Source organism: Lepidochelys kempii, chromosome 11 (genome assembly GCF_965140265.1).
Source record: "Lepidochelys kempii isolate rLepKem1 chromosome 11, rLepKem1.hap2, whole genome shotgun sequence".
NCBI lineage: Eukaryota > Metazoa > Chordata > Testudines > Cheloniidae > Lepidochelys > Lepidochelys kempii.
Window position 1 is genome coordinate 34,157,224 of NC_133266.1, and position 26,190 is coordinate 34,183,413.

The 26,190-nt window shown below is 41.6% G+C and overlaps 1 protein-coding gene across 3 annotated transcripts in view; it reads right to left on the reverse strand.

Moving 5' to 3' along the window:
• Nucleotides 1–9,011: 9,011 nt before the first annotated feature.
• The window catches only part of LOC140895584 (prolyl endopeptidase FAP-like), a 56,527-nt gene continuing 39,348 nt past the window's right edge, over nt 9,012–26,190 (reverse strand). For 2 of the 3 annotated variants that reach the window (XM_073305628.1, XM_073305629.1), the window contains exons 20-26: nt 25,019–25,213; nt 21,115–21,169; nt 16,189–16,288; nt 13,960–14,024; nt 12,955–13,027; nt 12,605–12,678; nt 9,012–9,372 (exon numbers count right to left, since the gene is read on the reverse strand). In XM_073305628.1, coding sequence (XP_073161729.1) covers nt 9,271–9,372; nt 12,605–12,678; nt 12,955–13,027; nt 13,960–14,024; nt 16,189–16,288; nt 21,115–21,169; nt 25,019–25,213 — 664 coding nt within the window. In that variant the 3' untranslated portion in view covers nt 9,012–9,270. Of the gene's footprint in view, nt 9,373–12,604; nt 12,679–12,954; nt 13,028–13,959; nt 14,025–16,188; nt 16,289–21,114; nt 21,170–25,018; nt 25,214–26,190 lie in introns of those variants that run through there. The other variant, XM_073305630.1, reaches the window with a different exon arrangement.

Genomic DNA, 26,190 nt, shown 5'->3' on the forward strand with positions numbered 1-26,190 from the left:
GGAGATCTGCCTAGCTGCCTCTGTGGCTCAGCCTTATATATACTGTTCAGCTCTAGTAAGCATTATGAGAGTGCATCATTGCTGACAGTTTCCTTATTCAACTTAAAAAAAATCATATTTGCTATTCTTTACTTTACATTTGACAATTTTTACAAGCAATTTCACATATTGACTCTGCTTACTGTATGACATCATTGTGGAGATGGGTCCTTAATGGAGACGAAAAAGGAATGAGATGTCAATGTCAAAAGAAGTAAATATCAATCAGGAGGACATTAGGGCTATACACAATTAAGTAAAGGTGCTAGGAATCAATGCAACATGTCCTTCAAATTCAGGTTTGCCTATCTGACATTTAATTTAAAATTGACGGGTGAAGTCCTAGCTCCACTGAAGTCAATGGCAAAACTCCCATTGATTTCAGTGGGGCAAGGACTTCACCCATCAATTTTATAAGTTTAACATAATAAAATAGTAATAATAATAAGAAGAAACATGTACCTCACACAAAGTCTCCCACAACCAGAGAAAGGGAAGACTCCATAAAGTCCACCAGAGACCTTGCTGTGCCGATATAATTAACTCAAGAAAAGCTGAGATACTACTGTGATGGGCACCAGTACAAAACCCTAAACCAGACAGATTGAATGTAATAGAAACATTTGGTTTCAATTCAAATTATGTCCAGGTGCAATGTATCAATTTTGTAAATTCCTACGTATGAGAATATATGGTACATGTGTGATCTGTACGCCAAATACTTGTTACATAACTGAGATCTACATCATGCCCCTTAGATCTGCTCATATAGCCTGGTGCCCTGGAAATGAGTTTAAAAGAATAATACAGGCCCAGGCTGTATTATATCATATAGAGTTGCCCTTCAGAGTGAGTCCTTGGGGCATCAGTGACAGGATCAGAAGCCCAGCTCTGATGAAGCAGCATTGCCAAGGAGGCAGGAGGGAAGGGCACCAATGGCCGGAGCTGGCATAGAGGCACAAAGCTTCTGTGCACATGGCCCTGGGATCTGAACAGATTCCTGAGGATCTGCCAGTGTTGTGGGGTGGGTCCTTCATCCTCTTTTATGAAACAACAGTCTGGGGTCTCCAAGAGGAGATCCCAATGGAGACTTCCTCCTGTGGTTTTTTTCATGGGTTGGGATCCGGATCTGGAACTACCTGCTAAACCTGTAAGTACAAATTGTAACAATGTATGTACAACTGACAGCGCTTATTATATTTGTAAGTGATCAGATGGTCCAAATTAGATGTTAGAAATTAAGGGCTAAATGCTCCCCTGAGCCTAAAGTTCTGCTTCGTAGAGGGAGGGGTGTGGGATCACTAGGAAGCCACTTACAGCTCACTGAACCTGTGCACCAGCAGTGGCCCCAGCATGAACTAGAGCATCGTAGGGGCTAAGTTATGATACTGGAGTATGGTCCCTAAAGATACATCCTCTCTCTCCCCACCTAACCCCTCACACCAGCAGAGTTCTCCTTCATTAGAAGAATTCTTTGCTGGCCGACTGTGGCCAGATTCCAGCCACACATACTGCCTGAGCAGCATGAAAGGAGTCAGAATATAAACCAGAATCTAGCCTCTAGCCTGATAAGCCTAGATCCTATATGTAATATAACAGCAAATATAAATTGTAATGTATGCTCACCAACGCCCCCATAGATACCCATGTAACTGTACAGTATTATTGTATATACCTAGGGAACAGCAAATCTCATCACGTCATGCCACCTTACACTGGCCACATGGTATATTTTAATTTCTAACATTGTGAAGTTATTACATTGCTCCACTCACAGGGTCCATGTACTGAAGCCAATGTTCCCTGTAAGTTTTCTATATGTGAAGGACAAATGACTGCTTGTGCTGAAGTTTAAAACTTAAGTGCACAGCCTCTTCCACTGCTATTCCCTATATTCCTCCACTTTTCATTCACTCTTCCCCCTTCCTACATCAACTCATTCTCCCTCCTCATTCATTTCTTCTCCCATCAATCTCCTTTTTATACCTCCCTTCTCTCTCTCATTTCTCTCTCCCTTATCTTTATTCTCACTCCCCCCAATCCAAAATGTTTTCAAATCCCCGATTCAATGTATGGATTGGGATTATGTGCTTACATATATTAACACATGGATCCAAATACTGCAGGTATATCGCACATACTTTGGCTTTTCAAACTTTTGTCTGAAAGGTGTGTTAATATCTGTATAATTCCTCATCCAACACAACCTCACTGCACACACACACAAACTCACCCCAAACTAATCCAAGGCACCAATCCTCCCCGGCACAGACAGAATGAAACAGGTCTGCAGCCTCTACACCAAGATGTTTGGGAGCCAAATTAAGCATTCACACAACTTGCAAAACCCAAATCCATTCATTTTAGGGAACCCCAATACCACTAAAGTGCCTTGCCTACCTTGCCCCAAATTTTTAAAAAATTTACTCTGGACTAAGATTTTAAGATTGTTAGGTATGGGGGGCAAAATCAGACTTTAAATAGGAAAGTGAGTCGAATCCTTAAATATCACAAGGTGCTGTGTCTCTCCATCATGTTGGTGAACTTTCCTACTCATCTATGAGAACACACCAGAGAGCAGTTCTGCAGTTCCCAGGCAGGACAGCAGATGGTGTTCAGTTGGCCTTTTATCAGTTTCTTGCCCAGTATGGTACACAGATAGTCCTTTTGCAATGGACTGCTACTAACCTTACTTTACTGCATGTTGAGTTTTATTTATTATTAGTTGAAAGATACACAGCCTTCCTAAATCAGCTCTGCAAAAGATAATACAATATCACCTTCCCCAGAATCCTGTCAGTTCTTTACTTCTTGTTTGTTTAGTCCTATTTATTCTCTAGTGTAAAAATAAAGACAAGTTTCAAAGTAGCAGCAGTGTTAGTCTGTATTCACAAAAAGAAAAGGAGTACTGTAAATAGAAAACTTTATTTTTACAAAAAGAAAAGAAGTACTTGTGGCACCTTAGAGACTAACAAATTTATCTGAGCATAAGCTTTCATGAGTTGCATCCGATGAAGTGAGCTGTAGCTCACGAAAGCTTATGCTCAGATAAATTTGTTAGTCTCTAAGGTGCCACAAGTACTTCTTTTCTTTTTGTAAAAATAAAGTTTTCTATTTACAGTATAGTCATTTCAAATGAGTATGAAGTATGAAACAGAGCAGCTGAATGCACCTGGGTAGTCAACTTGCTATATAGATTATTTAGTTCAGCACAATCTAAGTGATCATCAGATTACAAATATGTCTTGAATGATACACAATATAAAAACTTTACAGGAAAGAAGCAAAACCCATCTGTGCTTTTCGTTATTGCTGTATATTTGTGAGTGCAACTGTATGCAATGGGTGAGCTGTATGCCAAACAAAATTACAGAAATGGATCAAGTACGTGTCCAGTGTATTTATTAGAGGGGCTGAAATTTTTTGAATTTTGTACTTTTAAGGAAGTTTCTCATCACAATTTGATTTTTTATGAAAAACAAATTTTTTTTTTCTAAATTTTGTTTTTTCAACCAAGTCAGCACATTCCAATGACCTTTTTTTGTTACTGTTTTTCTACCATTTTTGTTATTAAATACACAACACATGCACATTGGTGGTGGTTGTGTCTTGGGGGAATGGGTGGTAAACATGTTCCCCTCTCTTCATGACAATTACCCTGGAGGTGTTCATCTGTCCAATGACTTGTCAGCCAGGACTATACTGTTCGGGCTATGTGACCCATTAAGGGTCCCCACCACTGCCTGACAGTCAGACGGGATCTGAACTCCCACTGTGGGTTTCAGAGAAGCACAGCACATGCTTATAACTTGCCTGACATCATTTCCCAGGCTTGACTACACCTCACAGAGCAGTGATGGCTTTCAGTGAAGGAGGATTTTTCCCTCTCAGACTACATGAAAGACTCTAGTGCCCCAGAACCTGGCTAAACTGTACAGCTCCAGCGAGGCTCCATGCCACCATGGATGCACCAAGGCTGAGGGTTTGGCCCTCATTGAGTAGAGAGGTATCATGCCGATGGAATAGGCCACAGTGTCTGATGCTACATATTGGCACGGCTCCATGTGAAATCAATGGAGCTGCAGCAATTTACGTGGGCAGAGGAGTTGGTCCACTGTGTACCAGTTATGCTACATTTTGTGAAGACAATGAATATAATTGAAAGTAATACCAATACCGTTAGCAAATATGATAAATTATTCAGATTAAATACAAAGCATTTAAATGGCTCTACAAAATGTATTAAACAGCTGTGCCCTGTAATTGGGAGCTGACTGATAAACTGGAAGATACTAAATGTGATGTGAAGTTGACTTTATCTCTGATCCAATTTGTTATGAGCTTGAACCATGGCCTGAAGGCCTGGCTGGAGGTGCACCTGGCCTTTTCACTCATGTTTTTCTCCATGCCTATTCTGCAGCCACAGAAGGTCCAGTGCAGCAAAACTGGTGTGGTTCCACTTTGGATGGGAAAGAGGGGCTGGATGTGGGAGAGATGCTCATGGGGTGTGTGCACCCTGTACAGCATGGAATGGGGGTGGGCAGGGAGCAGGAGAGAGCATGGGGTTGGAGTGGGGCCAGAGGATCTACTGCTGTGCATGTGTAGATGCTGTACGAGAAATATTTAAGCCACTGAACTGAAGCAGCCCCTGCTTTGCCACCATGTTTGGTTTATTTTGTGCTAGCAAAGCATCCACAGGGGAACTGGAACTGTAAACAATCTAATCGGTGTTTGATTATTTCCCAGTACAAGGACTTCTCTGCTCAATACAAATAAAATAGTAGTGTCTACACACTTCCTCTCTAAAGCTCCATCTCCAGTGACTTAGCAGACTTGTTTAAATAACTACACTTCGAGCTGGGGGGTGGGATTTCCCAGGCTAGCTCTGACTGAACCACCATGCTACAGAGTGAAGCTGAGGTGTTGCAACCAGCAGGAGGGGCTAGCCACCCTGACTAGGTACCTAGCATGTTCAATGGGACCATATTCAGGGTGGCTGGTCACTCCCGCTGCCACAGCTACACTGTGTTTTTAGCGTGATAGCTTGATTGGAGCTAGCACAGGCATGTCTCCTTGACTGGGACTCACACTCCCAACTCCAAGTGTAGACATACCCTTAGAGTTATTTAAAACCAAAGTTTAGCTGTCCACTGTGGTAAATTGGGTCAGAGAGAGCTAAAATATCAAGTTTGAGACTAAAGTCCAGGTATGAATAGGGTGTTCACCTCACACATGCTGGTAAAGGGGTAATACAGACCTGAGAGATCAGTTAAACTGCCTGCTTGCACCTGGAGAATGGGCCAGACCTAATTAGAAATAAAGCTCAGGTGAGGAAGAGCACAATTTGTTTCCATAGAGCTAGGTGAGGCCAGCTTGGGAGGAGACCCAGAGGAGAGGAGGTGGAGTGTTTCATCTCTTGGAAGCATCCTGAAAGACCACTGAGAAGCAGAGCAGGCAGGCTGTCCACCCCAGGGGTGAGCTGAAAGCCTGACTGGAGGGGCTACGAGGAGCTGTAGCCTGCCTGAACCCCTGTGGGAGGGGAGGAGTGTGCTAGCTCTTTCTAACTGTCCCAATCAGTAGACATGCTGAGACTCTGCCAGACTTGGTGGATGGCAATACAGAGTGGAGAGTGCTGCAGGGATTCTGATGGGCACTGTGTCAGTTGCTAATGAATGAACACATAGGAGTTTCTGCACTGCACATCAGCCCTATTGTCTGCTGTTAGCACAGACTGCCTATGTGGACGGAGCATATGTGATTACAAGGAGATTTAAATACTGGCATCAGCTGAAGATATTGCCTCCCATCCTTAACTACTTAACTCACTGGCCCTGTCTTCCTGATTGCAGTGTAGAAGTTATTCCAGCAGTGCTGTGTAGTTGTCACACTATTCTGGAGACGTAGTCCTGCTTTTCCTTACAAACGGTGAAGAGAGTGCATAGTGGCTGATGTAGAAAAACATTAAGCAAAATTAACAGAATGGTGTGCTTCCCCCCTGGGCCCCCAGCCCTACCTCTGTCTATCCCCCTACTTTCTCCCCCAACCCCAGAAGCCAAGTCTGACAATGCCTGCTCTATTTTCCCAGATAATAACTAGGCACTAGAGCAGATTAACAATGATGTCCAGGCAACTTAATCCATTTCTAAACATTATTTCATCTATCTTTCTATCTACACACACACACACACACACACACCTTTTAAACTCTCCAAGTATGCCCATTCCTCCAAGCGCTTCTAGCTTCATAGCTTACACAGCTTATGAATGACTCATTAGGTCAGAATCATTTCATTGGTTATACTTCCAATATTAGACAGTAGGGGATGATTTTTAAAGGTATTTAAATGCCTAAAGATACAGATAGGTGGTATGTAAAATCTTAAAACTGCCTAGGTGCCTAATTCCCATTTCAATCAATGGGAGTTAGGTGCTTTTGAAAATTGCAGTAGGTGCCTATCTGTATCCTTTGAACCTAAATAGTGTTTCTCTGCTCAGTCATACCCATTTTACAGTGGCTTCTCTGGAGTTACACCACTGTAAGAGAGTTGAGAATTAGGCCCTAATAAATTCAACTGACTTATATTCCTCATTTGTGAAATCACCCATTATTGAAAGTACTGTTGTCAGTAGAACACTCACAGAGGCCCATATAATCACCATTTAATTAGCCCCGCTTCATGTTATATTTGTTTATTTTACTGTTAACTTTCTCAGAGCTATAATTTTTTCCTTTTTACAATTAGAACAGCTGAATTTTAATTACATTATCAACAAAAAGCTCATTAACGTCACTTAATTGGAGTATTTCCAAAAAAACCTTAACTGAACTGAATATTTTCTGAAGAGTCCCCATCAAAGTATAATTTAACCATTACAAACAGCTTGGCAACAACATTTACATAAAGATTTATCTGTCTCTGAAGAATGTTTTTATATGAGGAAAATCAGATTTGTTATCACCATCCACAAAACAAAGGGAGTTGTTATACAGCAGTTTGCTTCCACCTTTTAACTTCATTGGACAAATCCTGTATTTTTGTCATTTTGGTCAAATTAAGGCCTTTGCTTTCACACAAAGAAATCTAAGGCAACAGTGGACAGGGTTAGAAAAAAGCTTTTCCTATGGGTTATTCCATAACTGCCCACTTCAAGGTTTCTTGCACCTTCCTCTAAAGCATGGTGCACTGGCTACTGTCAAAGACAAGAAGCTGGATAAAATGGACCCTGGGTCTGATACAGTATGGTAACTCCTATGCAAGTATGATCATAGAATCATTTGGTTTGTAGAACATCTGGTCTATTTCCCTGCATCATGGCAGGATTGATTTAATTCTCAAATCATCCCTGATCGGTGAACACTTAGTCTAGGGCTCGAATGTCCACTGGTAGTGATTTCAAAGCCACTTTTGGTATCTCTTTTCCAGTTCCCTTTTATTGTTCTTGTTGTTGTTTGTTTATTGGCATTGTGGAAGCGCTGAGGGACCCCAAAGATAGACAGTAAACCACTGGGCTAGGCTGTGTACAAACTCATAACAAAAAGACCTGCTAAATGTGTAGCATTGTACTGACCTTGCCCACGTCAGGAAGCATGAAATTAGGGCGTTTTCTAAATATTTACCATAAAGTTTTCCTTCTTTGTCTTCTGTCCATTCCAGATTCTGTTCTCATGGACTAGCAATGACTATCATCTTTATAATGATAAAGATCATTTTGTGTATCTGTAGATAGTTATGTTATCCTTCTAGCTTCTCTTTGCCAAGTTCACTTCACTTTTCCTCACAGATTCTATTTTTCATATTTTTATTTAATTGATTTCTGAACATCCTCTAGAACTTGACTAGGTCTATTTTGAAAGGGTGAGGTGACACTTCCCACGTCTGCACCCTGTAAAAGGACTCTTCCCAAGCAGCATCCCCCCCCCAACATTGAGAGCGAATCAGGGCCCAAAACTTCAGTTACTCTGATTTCAGTGGAGTTGCACCAGTGGTAAACTGGAGTCATGCAGTGGTGAATCAAGGCCCAAGTATCATTGGGCTATCTTTTTAAAAAATCTGTTTTAAGTGGATTAACATTAATTGAAAACAAAGCGAGAAAAGACTGAATGATTCCTCTCATTTTTGACTGAATGGTATTTGAGATTCAGTTCAGTGTTGCTATTATATTTAGCAATTTGAGGGAGGCTAACTGGCTAGCAGAGAGGAAGAATGGCCCAGTGGTTGGGGCACCGGCCTAGGACATAGGACACCCAGATTCAATTCCTTACTCCACCATGGACTTCCTGTGTGATCTTGGGAACTCTGTGCCTCAATTCCCTGTCTGTAAAATGGGGTCCCAGTGAGGAGATGGGCATTGCCAGGATAAAACTGCCCATTGAAACTTCATGAAAATGATGCCTCTGCCACAGATTTGGTCACTGGATACACACAATGTGGCTAGCAAGTTCTGGATAAGAATGGAAACAACCGTTGGAATAAAATAACTGTGCTGAACGTACTTCTTCTACCCCTTAAAATGAACCCAAACTGAAACTTGGTTTGAGTTTCAAAAGGTTTGGTAAATTAAAAAAAAAAAATAAAAATTCAAGCATCTGTGAATGTTTTCATATCAGCCCAGATGAAGACCAGAAACACCAAGCTACAGACCTCGCTCATGCTAGGAAGCAGTGGAAATCTCAGGAAAAGACTCTTCTTTGGAACTCAGGATTTCAAACCTACCAGCACTGACTAAACTTTGGACAAGCATCTAAGCTTCAGCATGATTATACAAACTGCAATTTTAAACCTTGTGTGGTTCACCCAGCACTAGGTTTTGTCCATGGTTACTGTGGTTGGGACATTAATTAGCAAATCACATTGCGCTGTCAACTGTTATTAATATAACTAAGCAAGCATATTCAATTGGCTTTATGTCTTCTTCCCAAATGAGCACCAGAACCCCAAACATGAGTTTTATGCAAGATAACAATAACCATACATAGCATTTTAAATTCTGGTTTTATTTTTTTTTTAACAGGCCGGTGTTAAATGTGCCAAAACCTGTAGTGGTATAGTATCTGCTAATATACAACACCAATAACAGATGTGAACTCCAAATTAAAAATATCTTAATCTTTAACTATTAATCCACCTGCAGAATATACTTAATCTATGCACAGTTACAACTGCATTACGTCAAGGCACGTCTAGCTCTTGGTGATGTATAAGATGCTTAATCGTGCTGAGAATACCTTTGTTACTCTGACAGGGAAAAACATTGTTTGAGGAAGTGGGTCATATGGGTATAAAGATGTTTACTCGAAAGGCCTGGAATTCCATGGTCCTGATCAGTGTACCACTGAAAAAGAAGAAAAAAACCCAACAAAACACACTTGATTTCTCTATCCTACAGTAAGTAAACAATCCAGAAGCTTGATCTTTACTAATTATTATTACAGCCCCATAAAGGTGCCTCACAAAGGCAAATGGGCAGTGACTTGGTAGATCTTTGGTTTTTTTGTGTTAATTATTTTTGATCAGTTTTCATTATATTCATATTCTCATTGAACAAAGTTTCTAAATAATCTGTGATTTGGGAGTCAGAGTGGCTGCCTGGTGAGTTAGTTGCATCAAGCCAGAGCAAAAACACTCCAAGATGCCCTCAGGGACAAGAGTCCCTGGCATGTGCTGCATGTCCTTAGTAGTAGGATTATTAAAACGGACTGATTTAGCTAGCAATGTTTTATTCTCACCAAACAGCCCTCGCCTAAAAATTGTGGAGATCTGTCCAAATCATTCAGCATTATACTAGTCATTATGTACAGCATCCTGAGAACAGTGATTTAGATGGATTATGACAGGTTTCAGAGTAGCAGCCGTGTTACTCTGTATCCGCAAAAAGAAAAGGAGTACTTGTGGCACCTTAGAGACTAACAAATTTATCTGAGCATAAGCTTTCGTGAGTTACAGCTCACTTCATCCGATGCATGCAGTGGAAAATACAGTGGTAAGTTTTTATATACACAGAGAACATGAAACAATGGACGTTACCATACACACTGTAAGGAGAGTGATCAGGTAAGGTGAGCTATTACCAGCAGGAGAGAACATCCGCAAATGTGAACAATGTATACCTTCAAACCAGTGGCACTGCTATGGGTACCCGCATGGCCCCACAGTATGCCAACATTTTTATGGCTGACTTAGAACAACGCTTCCTCAGCTCTCGTCCCCTAATGCCCCGACTCTATTTGCGCTACATTGATGACATCTTCATCATCTGGACCCATGGAAAAGAAGCCCTTGAGGAATTCCACCATGAGTTCAACAATTTCCATCCCACCATCAACCTCAGCCTGGACCAGTCCACACAAGAGATCCACTTCCTGGACACTACAATGCTAATAAGTAATGGTCACATAAACACAACCCTACACTGGAAACCTACTGACCGCTATACTTACCTACATGCCTCTAGCTTTCATCCAGACCACAACACACAATCCATTGTCTACAGCCAAGCTCTACGATACAACCACATTTGCTCCAACCCCTCAGACAGAGACAAACACCTACAAGATCTCTATCAAGCGTTCTTACAACTACAATACCCACCTGCTGAAGTGAAGAAACAGATTGATAGAGCCAGAAGAGTACCCAGAAGTTACCTACTACAGGACAGGCCCAACAAAGAAAATAACAGAATGCCACTAGCCGTCACCTTCAGCCCCCAACTAAAACCTCTCCAGCGCATCATCAAGGATCTATAACCTATCCTAAAGGACGACCCCATCACTCTCACAGATCTTGGGAGACAGGCCAGTCCTTGCCTACAGACAGCCCCCCAACCTGAAGCAAATACTCACCAGCAACCACACACCACACAACAAAAATACTAACCCAGGAACCTACCCTTGCAACAAAGCCTGTTGCCAATTGTGTCCATATATCTATTCAGGGGCCTATCTATCTATTCTATGTTACCATCATAAGGCCTAATCACATCAGTCACACTATCAGAGGCTCGTTCACCTGCACATCTACCAATGTGATATATGCCATCATATGCCAGCAATGCCCCTCTGCCATGTACATTAGCCAAACTGGACAGTCTCTACGTAAAAGAATAAATGGACACAAATCAGACGTCAAGAATTATAACATTCAAAAACCAGTTGGAGAACACTTCAATCTCTCTGGTCACTCAATTACAAACCTAAAAGTCGCAATATTACAACAAAAACACTTCAAAAACAGACTCCAACGAGAGACCGCTGAATTGGAATTAATTTGCAAACTGGACACCATTAAATTAGGCTTGAATAAAGACTGGGAATGGATGGGTCATTACACAAAGTAAAACTATTCCCCCATGTTTATTTTTCTCCCCTATTGTTCCTCACACGTTTTTCTCAGCTGCTGGAAATGGCCCACCTTGATTATCACTACAAAAGGTTTTTTTCTCTCCTGCTGGGAATAGCTCACCTAACCCAATCACTCTTGTTACAGGGTGTATGGTAACATCCATTGTTTCATGTTCTCTGTGTATATAAAAACTTACCACTGTATTTTCCACTGCATGCATCCGATGAAGTGAGCTGTAGCTCACAAAAGCTTATGCTCAGATAAATTTGTTAGTCTCTAAGGTGCCACAAGTCCTCCTTTTCTAGATGGATTATGTTATACCTTGGAACAGCAGCAATTATTTTCACTTATTTTTAAACTGGACAATTTGCCTTAAGTTATTTCCATCCAGGCGTCATAAAGACACTCCAAAATCCAAATTATTATTTTTTTAGGCCAGGTCCTTCTCTTCTCTACAAATGCAGCAGAACCAGCATTTTTTGCTGTATTGGTGGGGAATGCAGGATATCTGAAGCCCACACAATGATCCACACATTTATGGAGTGCCACAAATCCAAGTCCCATGGGGGTTGCCAATGTACTCGTGTGTGGGAGCTCATAGACAGAGGTAGGACAGGGACAGGGCTCATGTATCTGTCATTAGCCCAGGAGTGAAGGGTATAGAATAAGCAAGCTTGGCATGAATGCAATAAATGTTTTGTCCATTTGGCCTCCTTTTGCTTGCCATTCATCCCTTCCACCCTCCTGTCTGTTCTGTTCTCTCTGCCCCTGCTGCCCTGCATAGGCTTCCCTGACAACTTGTTCTCTTCTCCCTCTGGACCTACTATCCAGATGCCTTATTCCCTTCACTGCGAGCATTCATCTTTGTTTGTGGCTGGCAGGTCCCTGAAGGCAGCTCCTAATCCCTCCTCCTCTTTTATTAGGTAGCAACAGCTTCAAGAAGAGCCACCTAAGCTGACTGCTCATTCTTGTTTCCAGGTGCTTTTACAGGCCTTCAAGCTATTATTTGCAAAGAAGAACCTCCTCCTCTGTTGAAGCAGCTGGAAACAAGGAGCAGAGCCAGTCTCATTTGGCTAGCCAGTTTTCTGGGGCTACCAGCAAGTGTTCCCCAGACTACCAGCTACACTGTGGGACTCACTAGGTTAAACTGAGCTTCTTAAAAATGTCCCCAGATGTAAGAGGAATTATAAGCCAATGCTTAAAAAGAAAAATAGTTTGTTATCTACCATTGCCTGGAAATCCACCTGTGCATTAACCAAAGCTTTAGAGATCTGTGCTGAGTTCTGGAAATGTACATTATCTGGAAAAAGGAACAGAACAAAAAGGAGAAGAGTGGGTTATTAAAATCTGGTAAATACCAGATAGTTTAAAGATATAATGCATTAAGTTCAGTCCATCAATTATCGAGTCATACAGTTGACATTACTAACAATGAGTAAGTAACACTTTATATGCCCCATGGAAATGGACCAAACATCTAAGTACTGACCCTAATCGAAGTCAAAGAAAGATGCTTAACGTTTCTCAAACAAAGAGGTTGTGGCTTAGTATTTGAACTGCCTTTCGTAAACCTCACCATCTGCTGTTCCGTGGATGAGAAGATATTTCACGTTTCGGAAATTCTCCGCTCTTGCCATCACAGTTGAATTCTGTTCAGGGGAAAAATGAACACTTCAGCAGCTGCAATTTAGACCACTTAGTCACGTAGGTAAAAGGCTTTCACTGCATAGTATAAAACTAACTGAATCATCATATAAACTGGCACTCTAACGACAACAGTGATTATTTATTACTCTCTGGGCTTGGAATGGAAGCCAGATATATTCTCTAGGCTTTTCCCAGGGCTAGTTGACACAAATCTCAGGCCTCCACCCTATCCCTCCCACTGGCTGCAATGCCATTCCTCTTACACCAAAATGCTCTGCCAGAGGAGTTTGGGATGAGGAGTTTCTGCCGTTTGGATGGGGTTTGGAAATGAGTATTAAGGGCCTAATGCAAAGCCTAATGAAGTCAGTAAGAGCCTTTCCACTGACTTAAGTGGAATTTGGATCAGGCCCTAAATGTGTTCACAACTGGTATGTATGTTTGTGGAGGGAATCGGGGGCATGAACAGAGAATGGAAATTTCCTGTTAAACCATTAGGAACCAGCAATGTGCCCCCATTTAGGGACGATAATCTGATTACCTAGGGGGCTCATGTCATTTCACCACAGAGTTCAGTCTGCACAAAGCAGCTTGCATTCCACACCAAGTGGTCCCAACAACGACCAGTAATCATCATCATTTAAACCCATCACTGGGGGTCCCCCCCCCGATGCTGAAGGTAAGCAGCATTATTTGAACTGACCCTGTCTGTTCCAATGGGACAACAAGGACCTTTAAACATAGAATATTTAAGACTATTAAATATAGGAAAAGAGAGTAAACTATAGGCAGGTGAATTCCATGCTAGTAGCTCTCACTGCCATAGGGCTGATACTACTAGGGCTGGAAGATGATTTCTCTTCCCCACTTCTCCCTTCCTCCCTGATAATGTGATTCTAAGTTTGAGGAAAACAAATGCAATGAAGAGAATTCTTACTTTGTAGTGTTCGAGATTATCTGACTCAGTCGGAAGACCCATAAATCGCTCTGTGTAGATAGATGCTATCGTATAAAAAAAAAAGAGCTGTAGACAAAATATATACACATCTAATGGTTGAATACTATGAGTATGTGTTTAAACTGCACACAGTTCCATTAATACACCCTAAATGTATTATTTATTTTAGACTATTTCTGTGGCATCCATCACTGTAGCTCCTGGCTTCCTCACACTACACTAAAACCAGCTACATACAAAGATCATTTATGAAGATGAATTGATAAACATACTCCCACTTTATCTGCCCCTGCAGAAATACCCAACCCGGAGTGACCTAAGAAAAGGGCTGAGCAAACAGGTAAGTCAACCTGGAACACCAAGTCCCATAAACAGAGGCTAAGATCGCTTTAGCTAGTAGGATAAATTCCAGGAACCAATAGCTAGCGTAACCGAGCACATATCTACTGCCACAAGGGGACACACAAGAGAGACTATCAAGAGCTTTATTGTAACCAACACATTACTTTATACTCAGAAGCAGGGAAGAGTCCCTTAGGATTTCATGCTGGTGACCCTTCCTGTTCAATGGGTATGCACATACACAGTGAGAGAATGGGAGACGTAGGCTGTGGTATAAAACCCTATGCACAGGATATTCAGGTCTTTGTCCATTTTTCACTGACACCAGATGCTGTTGTTTCTTTGCTTTCTTAGTCTTTGACTGAGGTAGGGACATAGGTGAGAGCAAACATCTCTGCATCTGAGACTTTCAGCTGGGGCACCTTACTGCTTAAGGGCCCACTCAGGACACCTTTACAGGTGATCTTCTATGGCTGTCAGGCTGTTTAGTGAAATGTGGGTGATTCTTTTGTTATGGAGTTCCTACTGCAATGTGTACCTCACAGTTCAGAAGAATGGGGATCCGTGAGCTGGAAGATGGTAGGATTAAGTCATTAACTGAGTAGCTGTGAATGGCACATGGATTTGGAGAAAGGATACATTTTACAGCCTCATTTCTCTCACTGGGGCAGGGTCCCATGTTTCCCAGTGGCAGAACCATCATTAAATAAAAGTTGCTGAAGCTCAATCCAGGAAGGAGGGAAGAGCAATTACTCAATGACTACCCTTTTGGGAAGAAAGGCTAGAAATTATTATGCAGCCATTCCATCTGCCTCTGCAAAGACCCACAGGATAGTCAATGATAGCTTATGGTCAGTGTTATCAGAGACTGTTGACAGATCTAACAAAATCAGTACACACATCTAACTGTGCCCAGGGAGAAATAAATAGTCAATGTCCTGGGGCAGTGCCATCTGTGTGCCACATGCACATTTGTAGCTCATCTTGGGGGGCTTGTGGAAATCTGTGGAATCACAATACAACTGAAGCTGCTGCAACAGCACTTTTTCAATAACTTTCCCCAGAAAGGGGAGGTGGAGCATACTGGGCAATAACGGATCAAGCTGTGATGTCACGGGCAATTTTTTGAGCAAGAGTGTTCTCACTGCTTGCATAATGGTGGCTGACACCTTACCCTCCCAACAAGAGGCATTACAGTCACAGTGAGTGCCGTTACATGTAATTTACACCACTGTAAGACCCTGGTACATGGTCAGCGTGATGTCAAGGATGCTTCAAGTAAATGAGAACCCAACAGACAGAGGGTATATCTAATGCAACGTGGTGTTCAACTTGTGTGGCAGGAAATGGGGGCAGGGGTTGAGATTCTTCATGGGAAGTCCTGCTAGGAAAAATGTTTAAAAATACTGGAGATCTGGTACAAACAATTCCATCTCAAAGGCAAAAAATTATCCTTCAGAAATATTTTTATGAGCTGCAAGGATAAGTGATTTCTGGAAGGGATAATGTAACCAGAAAGGGGTGACTCCCTCAAAGGCAGAGAAATCACCTCAAAATTGTCCCCTCAGTGTGGTGGCACACTTAACAAGTAGCTCCAGGAAGCCCCATCCAGCACATCACTGAATGCATATGGGTTGCCAAGGGGGCTTTACAGGTGCACAAATGAGATTAGCAAACCCTCTGCCATATCACAGTATTTGTTCCAAAAGGCTGGGTGCAGCTATTGCCAGCAGAGAAAGGATTAAATACAAGCTTTGAGGAATTTTGTTTTGGTGATGACAATTTCTTTTTTTTATGTTTCCAGTTGTCAAGCTCTTGCAATAACGTCATGCTTTCTGAGTCAGTGTTTATTAAATGTTTTTATACCGTAATATTCCCAGCTGGAGACAGGAGCCACTGCCATTCCACATTTAAATACTCCACTGCCAGATCCAAGTGCCAGAGAAGTTACATATCCACCATAGGACTGGAGAGAAATCACAGGCAGGTTAATACTATGCAGTTAGCTATCTCTTTGTTCTCTGAGAATCCAAGTAATAAAACATTACATTCAAAGGAAACATTTGGTTTAATAGCATGGGGGCAAAGCAACTAGACTTTTACCTTCACCAGTATGAACTGAGTCTGGCTGACTCCTTGTGAGGAACAAAAGGAAAAGACAATTCTATCTAATCACTTCATCTCTTCCTACCATCTACGTTACTGCTTCATTGGGGACCCTGGTTCAGTTCCTCACCTACTGAATTATCTAGCCAAAAATGGAATTTTCTGCCAAAAAATTGTTATATTGAATCAGCCCGATATGTGCAGCCATGGACAACAAGTTGTGGAAGGCTATGGATGTTGGCTTTAAAGCAGACTACAATACCCCAATGAAAGGTCAGGCTTTTGTTATATGCCTTAACAATGTCCATGTGCTGCAGAGCTGCCCAGTAGAGCGGGTTGGAACTTTTTTTTCCTAACAGAAAATTTTGATAGAAATGGGAAAAAAATCATTTTAGTCAAAATTTTCCATGGTAAAGTTAGACTTCTCAGCAAAAAATCCCAAACCCAAAATTTCCATCTGAAAAGCAAAAAATTTCAGCTGAAAAACAAACATTTTGATTTGGAAATGCTGCTGCACTGCCTCATGGGAACCGTGGACCTCATGGCCCTATGATCCAACATGGGCCAGGCTCCCTAGCCAGACTACATCTCCCATAATGTACCGAGTCTCCCTTCTTGCTGAGTCACTATGATGCATTCTGGAAATCCCTGATAGTGGCACATTATAGCAGATGTAGTCCAGCTAAGGAACCTGACCCACAGAAGAGAACTGGGGTAATGAGGCATCCAAACTGTCATTCCTATGAAGCATTTCAGCAACATTTTTGAAACTAGATTTTTCCCCCCTGGTTTTAAGTGTTTGTGTTTCCAACAAAAAGTGGAACTTTTTCATGGGGGAAAAATAACCTTTTCGCCAAAAATGTCACAGTCAAAAACCCAATTTTCCATCGAAAAACAGTTGAGACAGAAAAATTTCAACTAATAGTACTAACTAGAAAACCTGACTGGACTGAAATTTGTGTTTTCTCAGCAGTGAAGGGAAAATACCTTTGTCTATCCCTATATATGATTCTGATATGTTTTCTTCAAGATTTTTGGATTCTTTTCTGCAAGGTTGAGGAAAATATTCTTGCAACTCATTAAAAAGAACAACTGATTGAAGTTTCCCCTCTATCTTAATAAGCTAACTGCTGAGGTAAACAAAATAATTTTACAGTCAGAGGAAGAGAGAGAGAGATAGGAAGCTTTTATTTATCAAGATGTTACTAACTGACTTTTTTTTTTTTTTTTGCATTGTTTCTAACACACTGGCGGTCTGATCACAAGTTACATTTTAGAAAGGGAAAGGAAAGTTAATTTTAAGACAGACCAAAAATATTATTTAATCTTTTAGAAAAGGTGGTGACTCATGAACTAAGCATCTCTCAGATTCAGATGCTGTTACAGGAATGTTGGGGATGGGAAGTATTAAGTAACCTTTGAGTATTATTTATTACTCCACTCAAGACTGGAGAGAAAGGACCTTCATTTATGCCAGGATCTGACTCCATGTCATTCGTACTCTATTTCATTCAGCATCAAGTTTCATTTCTAAGACCTCCAGAAAACAGAATGACTCCAGTCTCTGGATTTTAAAGACCAAAAGAGTGGGGAAGCTGAGTTCTGCTTGGCATCCTATCCAAATAAAGAAGCTTAGAGCCTGATGCCTTAGTATTGACTACCTTTGCTCATTAAACTCCAACACATAACTGAACATAGGATGGCCAGTCCACATGGTTGCATAATTTCCAGTTCCTGAAACCCACCCATGCTTCTTAAAGAATCAGCTGCTAGCTGTCAAAACTCTGTGGGGCAAGCAATTCCTCCACCTCCCTCCTGCTGCTGGTTCCCGGCCTGACCCTCAGGCTGTGAACCAGCAGGGGAGAATTAGTTCATATTTGGAGAGGAGGAAAGGAGAAGAATCAGCCTGGAGTTCAGAAAGGTTCTGTGCAAAGAGGTGGGGCTGGCATCTGAGAACAGTTGATACTGGGTATGTAGGCATTTGGTCTGCTTGATGGGGGTAGGGGGGGCAGAATGTGTGACTAAGGGAGCGTGAACGCTTGGATGAATGGCTAGAGAAGATAAAGGATTTCCATTCTTTCTGGAGGAGGGGGAGTGACAGAAGCCAGGAGAGGGGAGTAGGGGCCAAAGGGGCTTGTTCAGAATCCTGCAGATGAGCATTCTTATCCTCTGTATTCAAAATATAAAGGGAAGTTTAGAAATTAATGAATGTATTGGATTTAATCATATTGCGTGTCAAAAATAAAGCAACTCCCCACCCCCTTCTAAATAGCATCCAGCTTGAAATGAGAGTGAGGGATAACTATAAGCAACAAATAAGGATATAGCAAAGAATTTATGCAATTATTTTTCCGCTAACTTGAGGGGAATTTATCCAAATCAGAAATCAGCATAGCAAGGCCAGAAAATAAGGAACTAGCAGTAGAAGGATTATTGTGCTATAGCAGGTTAAGAGGTGGAGTTTGAAGCCTGAATTGCTTTAACAGTCTTTTACAAGCTTTTGCTGTCCAGGAGAGACTGGTGAGTTTGAAAAAGTGCATACCTGCCAGCACATACAGACTGTGCACAGGGACATTTAGGTACAAAAGAGGAATGCATTTCTAACTCTACTGAAATATATTAGACCTCTAGAGCCTTTTGGGCGGACTCAGTGGGAAAATGACAGCTTCCTCCTTAAAATATAAAGACTGACAGCTTGTACAATAGTGCCATTATTTTAAGAATGCCTCTAATGTTGGACCGAGATAGTTCAGACCTGTCAAATGTCATCATTTGTATAGTCGCAGCGCTGTTATAGCTGTGTTGGTCCAAGAATATTAGAGAAAAAAGGTGGAGGAGGTGATACCTTTTATTGGACCAAATTCTATTGTTGAAAGAGACAAGCTTTTGAGTTTATACACCTGAATAAGAGCTCTGTGTAAACTCAAAAGCTTGTCTCTTTGCACCCACAGAAGCTGGTCCAATAAAAGATATTACCTCCCACACTTTGTCTCCATCTTTTATATGAGAAACTTGTCATTTTATTTATTTAAATAAAATGCATCTTGATTAAAAAAAAAACAATTTTTTTCAGTTCAGGAACTTAAGGATTTGGCCCCAAAATATTAAGTGTTATATCAGCATTACCTACTCATAAATAGATGTATCATTTAATTACATTTTACTGCGTTGAATTGTGTCTAGGTATTTTCTATATGTCTAGGTATGTGTCTAGGTGTATGATCACAGTTCCTAAAATATTAGTTAATATAAACTTCATACAAAGCTGTTAGCAGCCCTGTTCACATGTCATCTAATGTCAGCCACTTTTGTTTGCTACTGTTCAATTGAATCTGCATGTTCTGTCCTGTAACGCAGTTCTAGGTAAGTTGCTCATGGGGCAACTGGGCCAAAGAAAAACAAAAGAAAAATTAAAGAATTCTGGTGAAAAGACAGTCTGTCTAAAGAGAATGAAACTGTAACTCTTTCTGAAAGATAATCAGAGACAAATGAACATTTATAAATAGCAAAACATTGGAAAGAAACATCCCAGTTTAGTCTGTAAGCTGTTCTAGCTACTGTGGTCTGTTACTGTTGGGCCACTGCTCCTCCTTTACTCTTAAACACTACTTGCAATACCAGGATCTTATCTTGAAGATTGAATGGTAACAAAGGGAAAGACAATAATTATAATTGTTTCTTTCTCTTCTGTTAAAGCCAGATTCTGCTCTAGAAATCTGACCCTCAGGCACTCTAAGATACTACTCAGTGTAAGTAGGGATGGCCTTAGCTGAAAGCAATGCTGGCCAATAGGAGGTTAGTTTACAATTACGTCCCTTTAACAATGAAGCATAACATAACAATAACAAGCTATGTAAGATCTCCTGTACCTCCTGCTTTTGACTGGCCTAGAAATGCTGTGAGAATGACTTTCCTTGTGTATTTCACTGGTCCCAAACCCAATCAGGAAGAGCGAAGGCATAGGAAAAGTCAAATGAAGGCAAATAATCTTTTCCAAACCTCGAAAGGTTTAGATTTGATTCAAGTTCTAGCTGACGGTTTGGCCTGATTCTTATCTCATCCAATATGGTTTGCCCATCTCTACTTGGAGTCCCCCAGGCCTCAGACTGTGTAGCCCTCAGCCTTTCACTTCTTCAGTACAAGAAGAAATTCTAGTTTGGGAAAGAGGTTTGGTGCATTTAGTTTTCTCTGAAGTTCAACTCCATGCACTATTTCAAGGCCAGACAAAAATCAGGAAGTATGGGAAGTCACAGGGATGCCAAAATCAGTGGTTTCAGATCAGAGGGATTAATGGAATTCTGTTGTTTTTTTAAAATTTCAGATCACATAAGTTCACATTTCTTTAATTCTGATGTGAGTATCATGTTCAAACAAACACTATTATTAACAGTGAAGCCAACTGAAACTTCTGAGCTTTGCCTTGTTTCAACCTAAAACCAAATCTGCAGCTGAGATCTACTCAAAATTCAGCCCATGCCTTCCTGAAAATCAGTGTAGGCTTCCCAAAGGGTTTGAAAACCTTCACTGAATCTGATTTTTAATTTTTTTTTTTACTATGACAAAAGTCTAGAGGAGTAGCTTTAGAGTGACTTTGTGGAAAACAAGGAGGAATTTTAGAAAACACTGAATGCAGTAAGAGTAAGAAAGGTAAATAAGGAAATACCAAAACCAGCAGCAACTACTTACCCAGCCCCATATTGCTATTCTTTTTTCATCAACAAAACCCATTTCTATAAATTTTCTGTTTAAAAGAAAAATCACAATTATAAAGCCATTCTTATCACCCAATAGGATTATTTACATTACATTTAGTTAATAAAAAAAAGAGTTCAAGCTTCTTTCATGCTTCTTTCATGCTTACCAGACATGTCAGGCCACTCAGAACAGATAACATATCTGATTTCTATATAGGACCAAGTAACAGCCTCATGGATTTTAAGGCCCACCAGGACCATTATGGTCATCTGCCTGACCTCCTGAATCAATTAAACACCCTTTAGTTTACTTTTTACTCTTAATATTTAAACACACATTTATTTTCATCTATGTAGAGAGACCACGGCATAGCTGAAAGCAATGCTTAAGGAGCCCATTGGGAGTACTGATCACGGCATGGAAGAGTAACTAAAGAAGATAAACCTGTTAATGATTTCTGAGTGTATTTGAGCATAAACTTTAGCGGGTAAAAACTCCACTTCTTCAGATGCATGGAGTGAAAATTATAGATTCAGACATGAATATACTGACACATGAAGAGAAGGGAGTTGCCTCACAAGTGGGGAACCAGTGTTGACTGGGCCAATTCGATCAGGGTGGATGTAGTCCACTCCCAATAATAGATGAGGAGGTGTCAATTCCAGGAGAGGCAAAGCTGCTTTTGTAATGAGCCAGCCACTGCCAGCAGCTATTCAAGCCCATATTAATGGTGTTAAATTTGAAAATGAATTTTAGTTCTGCTGTTTCTCTTTGAAGTCTGTTTCTGAAGTTTTTTTGTTCAAGTATAGCTACTTTCAAATCTGTTATAGAATGTCCAGGAAGATTGAAGTGTTCTCCGACTGGCTTTTGTATGTTCCCATTCCTGATGTCCGATTTATGTCCATTTATTCTTTTACGTCGGGACTGTCTGGTTTGGCCAATGTACATGGCAGAAGGGCATTGCTGGCACATGATGGCATAAATAACATTAGTAGACGTGCAGGTGAATGTGCCTCTGATGGTGTGGCTGATGTGGTTGGGTCCTCTGATGGTGTTGCTAGAGTAGATATGGGGATAGAGTAGGCAACGAGGTTTGCTGCAGGGATCGGTTCCTGGGTTAGTGTTTCTGTGATGTGGTGTGTAGTTGCTAGTGACCCACAGGAACCCTGTCAACACTGGTTCTCCACTAGTGAGGCAACTTCCTTCTCTTCATGTGTCAGTATATTTATGTCTGCATCTGTACTTTTCACTCCATGCATCCGAAGAAGTGGGGTTTTTACCCATGAAAACTTATGCTCAAATAAATCTGTTAGTCTTTAAGGTGCCACCAGACTCCTTGTTGTTTTTGTGGATACAGACTAACACAGCTACCCCCTGATACTTGTCAGAAATCATTGATACCCCCTTTGGCCTTCATTCCTGACTGTGTCCCCAATTTAAATCTCTCTATATATATATTTAAAAGGAGCTAATAAGATGCATACACACCAGTAAAATATATCTCCTGATCTTTCATTATTCTTACTCCCCTTCTCCCATTATTCCATTCACTCTTTTTTTAATGCCAGCCTTTGCTGTGTTGTCTCTAACATCAGGGCCTGATCTGGCAAGGTGCTCAACATACTCAACTTCCAGTGGTGCTCTGTACCTCTCCGGAGGTGCCTTACAGGATCAAGCCCTGAGATTTTAAACTACCCTGCCCTTTTATTTGTCTGTAAAGTGTCATGCATGCTCACGGCACTGTAATAAAAAACAACAAGGAAAACTTTTCCCAAGGCTCCCTGCAGATGCATGTGAAAAAGCTCAGAGAAGAGGAAAGGGCTATGCCTTTCTCCTGAGTTTGATCATCAAGCAGCTTGAAGGGAAAACCAGATCACTGGCATTGGGTTTCCTGTCTCTGCATCCCATTGCAATGATGCAGTCTGCTGCAAGAAACATACTAGAGAGAGAAGGAGGGTTTGTGCACAGGGACATCTTCCCAAAGAAGGCACTTAGAAAAAAAGTTGTGTAAACGTGCAGAGCACAGCATACAATAGGGTAAAACAGGGAAGAAGAGGCAGGAGAAGGGAAAAGACGCAAGAAAGATTAAAACTAGTAGGCCAAGGGCAACTCCCCTGTCCCTTTCAGCAGTATAATCTCACTTTTCTTTCTCTCAGCCATCTTCACATCCAAATTTAGAGGAAGCATAGTGACGAATGCACCAAATAGGGCCAGATTCACCCCAGGGTCTCTACCAGCAGCTGCAAACTTTCCTTTGCAAGGAAGCCCACACAAGTGGCCAGAACCACCCCCAGGTTAGGAGGTATTGACTCGGAGGGACATGGGATGTGAGCTTCCAGAGGGTGCACTAATTCAGCACAGTTCTGTTGCAGCCTTCGCCAGCTGGGCTGCTACTCTTAAAGCACCTCCCTCCCTAGGGGGAGTCCCCCACCTGGGTGCATGGCCCTTGCTGGTAAATCTGCCCCATAATCTTGGGACAGACTAGCAAAATGAAGCAGAAGCCATCCTACACACACAATGTAAAATGGGTGTAGAGACTGGCAGTGAATTGGGAAAAGTTTGCATGGAAAGTCTGTGGTAATTTCAGCCATTCCTTTACAGGCTGTCAGACCAGACCGCAGCTGCAGAAGCACCTTAGCCTCACTGTGTCTCTGACAGGTCGATTTTGACCCCTTTCATGTCGGAGTGTCACTTTAGAGCAATAACAAGTAATTTATAACTTTGATGATCTCATAAAGTGAGTGATTGTGCTGCTGCAATGTTTCAGGAAAGAAAAGCAAATAACAGATGACACTTAGAAGCCTGAAATGATAAAACAGGTAGTCTGCTTCAGTCTTCAATGAAAAGGATAATAACAACACGATACTTAATGCAATAATAGCTAAGAAGGAAATGTAGAGATCACTAAGCAGAAACAGGAAGGAAGAGATAAGGGTACTTAGAGAGAGGCAGTGCTCTCAAGCACATAGAGCAGGGGCATGGGTGTCAGGGCTCCTGGATTCTATTCCTGGCTCTGCTATTCACGGCCAGGTCCATCATTTGGGAGGGGCACCCATTCCCCCGACCAGCCTCCATGGCACCAAAAAAGTCTACTTAGATGCCAATCAGCCCCTTTGGGGCACTTTCCCCAAGACAAAATTAATCCCTCTCCCCTACAACACAGGTCCCCTGGGGCTGCACAGTAACCCTCCTCCCGTTCTAAACACCTGCTTTGGTGGTGCTGTTGCATCTTGTGACTCTGAAATCCCAAGCTGAGGCTTCTTTCATGAGAACCTCAGTCCCTCTTTCTGTCCAGAGGCTCCATTCAGGAGGGATATATCTGTTTGGAGCACTTGCAGTCTGGATAACTTTGATGCAGAGCAGCATGGGTGGGAGGAATTGCAAGAGATTGCTGTCGGCACCTGTTGGCCCCAGGCACTCTTGTCATTTCTTGCTACCTTGGAATGGCAAGGAAGATGGGTCTTGTGACTGAACATGCTCTCTGATAGTCTAGAAATGTACAGCTGTACCACAGACTTCACGTCTGACCATGGGCAAGTTCTTTCAGATCCTAGGATTGAAGGCATTATGGACATGCACATTATTGCTCTTAAAGAATTGAAGTAGCAGGATTAAGTGCACCCTTTACAGTGACCATGTATATCAAGTGATGGGTTCAGGGGACACCACATGGGTACCATGTACCTCTAAATTTTGCTCTCCATGAGTCCCATCTCTTGTCTTGCCTAGTGGAGGCAGTGAGGGGCCCCAATATAGATTTTCATTCTTAGCAGTTACCAGCCAAGTGGTGCTCAAAAGGACTTGAAATGCATCTACTAATCTGTCTCTTGGACTACTGCTTCAGTGTTGCTTAACACGTGGAAGGGATTCTATTGAATCCTACTGTAATACTCACTTTGCTGCTGAGATTTGGTCCTCAATTTCATATACTCCGAGTTTTCGATATACTGCATGTAGCATCTTGTCACCTTGAAAAGCTGTCCCTCTGCCATCCACAAGAGCAACAATAATTTCCTCTCTGCTTGCAAGATAGGTTATCCAGCTAATCCCAAATGTGTGCTTTACATTCTGACTGCAAGGTCCTCCATACCTAAAGGAAATATTCGCAGAATCTCACATTTAGATTTGGTGGATGATTTTAAACAACGCATTTATTAAATACAGGACATGAATAATGGAATAATTAAAGCTCAAACCCCAGATTTTATTTAATGTAAAAGAAACTTCTTGAGTGCATAGCCCCTGGTGGGCAGCCTAACAGAATCTTAATTCTGGAGAGGGGAAATTTCTGGAAGTGACTGTAGTTATACATATGTCTCATATTTTCCCTTCATATCTTCTCCTATAAGGCAGAACAGGCTCATGGTATTCAGTAGGCAGAAACAGTCAGACCTTTACTGATATAGGTGTGGGACTTTGCCAGCTGTAATCCATTTCAGTTTTTGTAGGATTAGGTTGGTCCATTCGATTTGGCCCAGAATGGCCAAGGGTTGCACTGTCCCAAGAGGAACTCTGAGAAGATATTATGCTTCAAAGTCACACTTCCTCCCCTCTCTGCCTTGTTTTGGCAGAGTGAATTACCTCACCCCTTGTTGGGATACAGTTGATCCCACACCCCTCTGCATCTGGACTGATAATCTGACCAGCAGTGAGTGGGGAAGAGGCAAGGTCTCCTTTCCCCTTTGTGCCAACTTGCTTTCTAAGGTGAATATCAAGTGAGCAGTCCCTTCTTTCTCCCTGATACCTGGCATCATAGTCTGAGCACACCTTACTAAGCTGAGCAAGACAACAGAAAGGGCTTTAGTCCTTATACACTTGAATAAAAGCTGGGGGTAATTTAGCCCACAATGTTTACATTCTTTTTCTTAGCCACTTCCGATAGACTCATATCATACTTTCCAGTGTTAACAGTGGAACCTATAATGTGCTATCTTAGGCAGTCTCATGGTACATGGAAGTAGCAATGGAATTGACTCTGAACGATATTCTGCAAATTCCTATTCTCCTTCTGAAGGACTAATCTTAGTCTCACTGAAATCAACAACAAAACTCTTATTGATTTCAATA